The sequence below is a fragment of the Alligator sinensis genome, unplaced genomic scaffold (assembly GCF_000455745.1).
Source record: "Alligator sinensis unplaced genomic scaffold, ASM45574v1 scaffold29_2, whole genome shotgun sequence".
Classification (NCBI taxonomy): Eukaryota; Metazoa; Chordata; order Crocodylia; family Alligatoridae; genus Alligator; species Alligator sinensis.
Genome location: NW_005842194.1, coordinates 1,240,722 through 1,243,153, shown reverse-complemented (window position 1 = coordinate 1,243,153; position 2,432 = coordinate 1,240,722). Strand labels below are relative to the sequence as shown.

At 47.2% G+C, this 2,432-nt stretch overlaps 1 protein-coding gene across 1 annotated transcript in view; it reads right to left on the bottom strand.

The window, feature by feature from the left end:
• Positions 1 to 288: 288 nt before the first annotated feature.
• HOXA1 (homeobox A1) overlaps positions 289 to 2,432 on the bottom strand; it is a 5,252-nt gene continuing 3,108 nt past the window's right edge. The window contains exons 2-4 of the mRNA XM_025207418.1: positions 2,194 to 2,422; positions 1,948 to 2,031; positions 289 to 1,734 (exon numbers count right to left, since the gene is read on the bottom strand). Coding sequence (XP_025063203.1) covers positions 1,379 to 1,734; positions 1,948 to 2,031; positions 2,194 to 2,422 — 669 coding nt within the window. The 3' untranslated portion in view covers positions 289 to 1,378. The remainder of the gene's footprint in view (positions 1,735 to 1,947; positions 2,032 to 2,193; positions 2,423 to 2,432) is intronic.

The following is a 2,432-nucleotide window of genomic DNA, read 5'->3' as shown; positions in this document are numbered from 1 at the left end:
GAAGGAAACGTTGTTAATATTGTAGTCATCGAGCGCGCACGCACGCACGCGCACACACACACACACACACACACACACACACACACACACACAAACCAGGCTGGTGCGATGCCGCATACTGGGCGCTGTGGAAAGGACACACAAGAGTCCTGGCCTCAGCAAAATAATGAGTAGGAGAAAGGTCTTTTATTGAATAGCGTCTCGAAGGCCACGCCAGGAGACTAAGGAAGCTAACTAGGTAGGTGATCAATGACGTCACACATGCACTAAAACAACGTGTACCTGAAACTTGAATATATTTATTACAGACATTTTAGGACCCGTAAATTCTGCTCTGGATTCCGTCACTCACAGAACCGCAGAACCTTTAATGATTGTACAGAAAATCAGAAAGATAGTTAGCTCACAAATGACAACTGATAGAACTCAGTGTACCTTCAGTACATCAAAGCATTGTGCATCATGCAAAGTTCCATACACGAATCACAGAAAATATACATTCATTTGGCCAGTCATCACATTTACGATTAGGCTGAAAAGACATCAAGTCGAAGGAAGGATTACTTTGAAAATAGGAATAGGTGAGGTCTTTTGGGGGGGGAATAAAATACCGTTTTAGGTCCAATATAATCCAGCACAGATTTCTGGAGGGGGAGGAGAGGGGGAGCACACCAGTAAGGTTTACAAAACCTAGTGCAATTGAAGCCTTCTTCTGTCTCATAAAAAAAAATGGTGCTACAATTCGAGGTATCTGATTGCAAATTTAACTGATATCATCAGGTTTACCATTATAAAATTGGATCCAGTTTTGAGAATGTACCCACCCTGCTTAATCTAAACATCATTTCTAGAAAATCTGTAAAAAGATAAATCTCTTGGACAAAGTATTTACAACCAACAAACGCATACACACGAAAAAAAGAGAACGCATTAAATTAATGGATGAAAGTTCTATAACTCGTGTAAACACTTTCAATAGTGCATCTCATCATGAGGTCATGTACTCTCGATAGCTTTGTGTTTCTGTAGGGGAAAAAATATAGAAACATCCTTGCAATTTGGCTCTCCGGAAACAGGGAGACCCTTATAAATGTGCTAAGGAGACCAAAAAAAAAAAAAAAAAGAACTCACAACTCCTGCTGGAATGTAAGGAATGAATGCAGGACTAGTTAATTAAGTGGTCATCAAAAACTGACATTAGAACCCATTGTGTTTAGCTCTGCATAAAATAAACAGCGGAGGGAATTTCTAAACCCAAATGCTCACGGAACAAGTTATTTGAACGTCAGGATGACCCGAATATTTAAAAAAATATATTTACTTTAAATCAATGAGGGTACGCTAAAGATGTAGCTATAGGGTGGGGCCCAGGGATGTCTCAGTTTGAGGTAGTAAGGACGTCTGAAGTAGAGGAGGCCGGTGAAGGGGTGCACGGGGATGAACTGGACTTTTCTGATGACTCTTCTGCTTTCTCCTCGCATCCCGTGGGGGTAGCCGGGGAAATGGGTAGCAAGCCCTCCTTCTCCCTTTTCTTCTGCTTCATCCTACGGTTCTGAAACCAGATCTTCACTTGCGTCTCGTTAAGTTGCAGCGAAGCAGCGATCTCCACCCTCCTGGCCCTGGTCAGGTACTTGTTGAAGTGGAACTCCTTCTCCAGCTCCGTGAGCTGCTTCGTGGTGAAATTGGTCCTCACCGTGTTGGGCTGCCCCACGTAGCCGTACTCTCCCGCCTTCCCTGTGAAAAGCATAGGGCAAGTTTAAGCAAGTGCGATGATTTAGAGGTGACATAATCAATGTGTACACACGGGCAGAGCGATATGGAGCAGGAACTCCTCGGGATGCGGGGGAGCCCGGCAGTGAGTGATGGAGTGGATCGTGCTAAGCTGGAGCCAGCCACTAGTGTCAAAGGAAGCCTGATGAGTGGGCTATGAATCGCAAGACATATTACCACGGGGACGCAAATAAGAGCCTGGACTGTCATGATGGCAGAGTGGTGAACCTGTCCGCGCTGCCTTGCCGGAGATCTCCTTACCTGTAAAAAAAATAAAAATCCAGATAAACAGCAGGCCACGGGGAGCACGGGGGGGCGCTCTGCCTTGTGTTGGCTGCTCCAAAACAGAGAGAAAGAGGAGAGAACCCCCCCCCCCCAAAACAAAACAAAACAAAACAAAACAAAACTTTGATTGCGACTGACCTGTTTTAGGTGGGTTTCTTTTCACTTTCATCCAGTCAAAGGTCTGCGCTGGAGGAGAGGTCTCTGCGGAGGGGGAGCGCGCGGTGTCCGGGTGGGTGGCGTGCAGAGGGGACAGGGGGTGGCTGTACCCGGCCAGGGGCAAGCTCTGCTGCTCGGCTCCGTAGGTGGGGTGCATGTACGGGGCGGGCCCCGCCGAGCCCGCGGCGTAGCTGTGCTGGGGGGGGGGCTGCTGGCCCGCG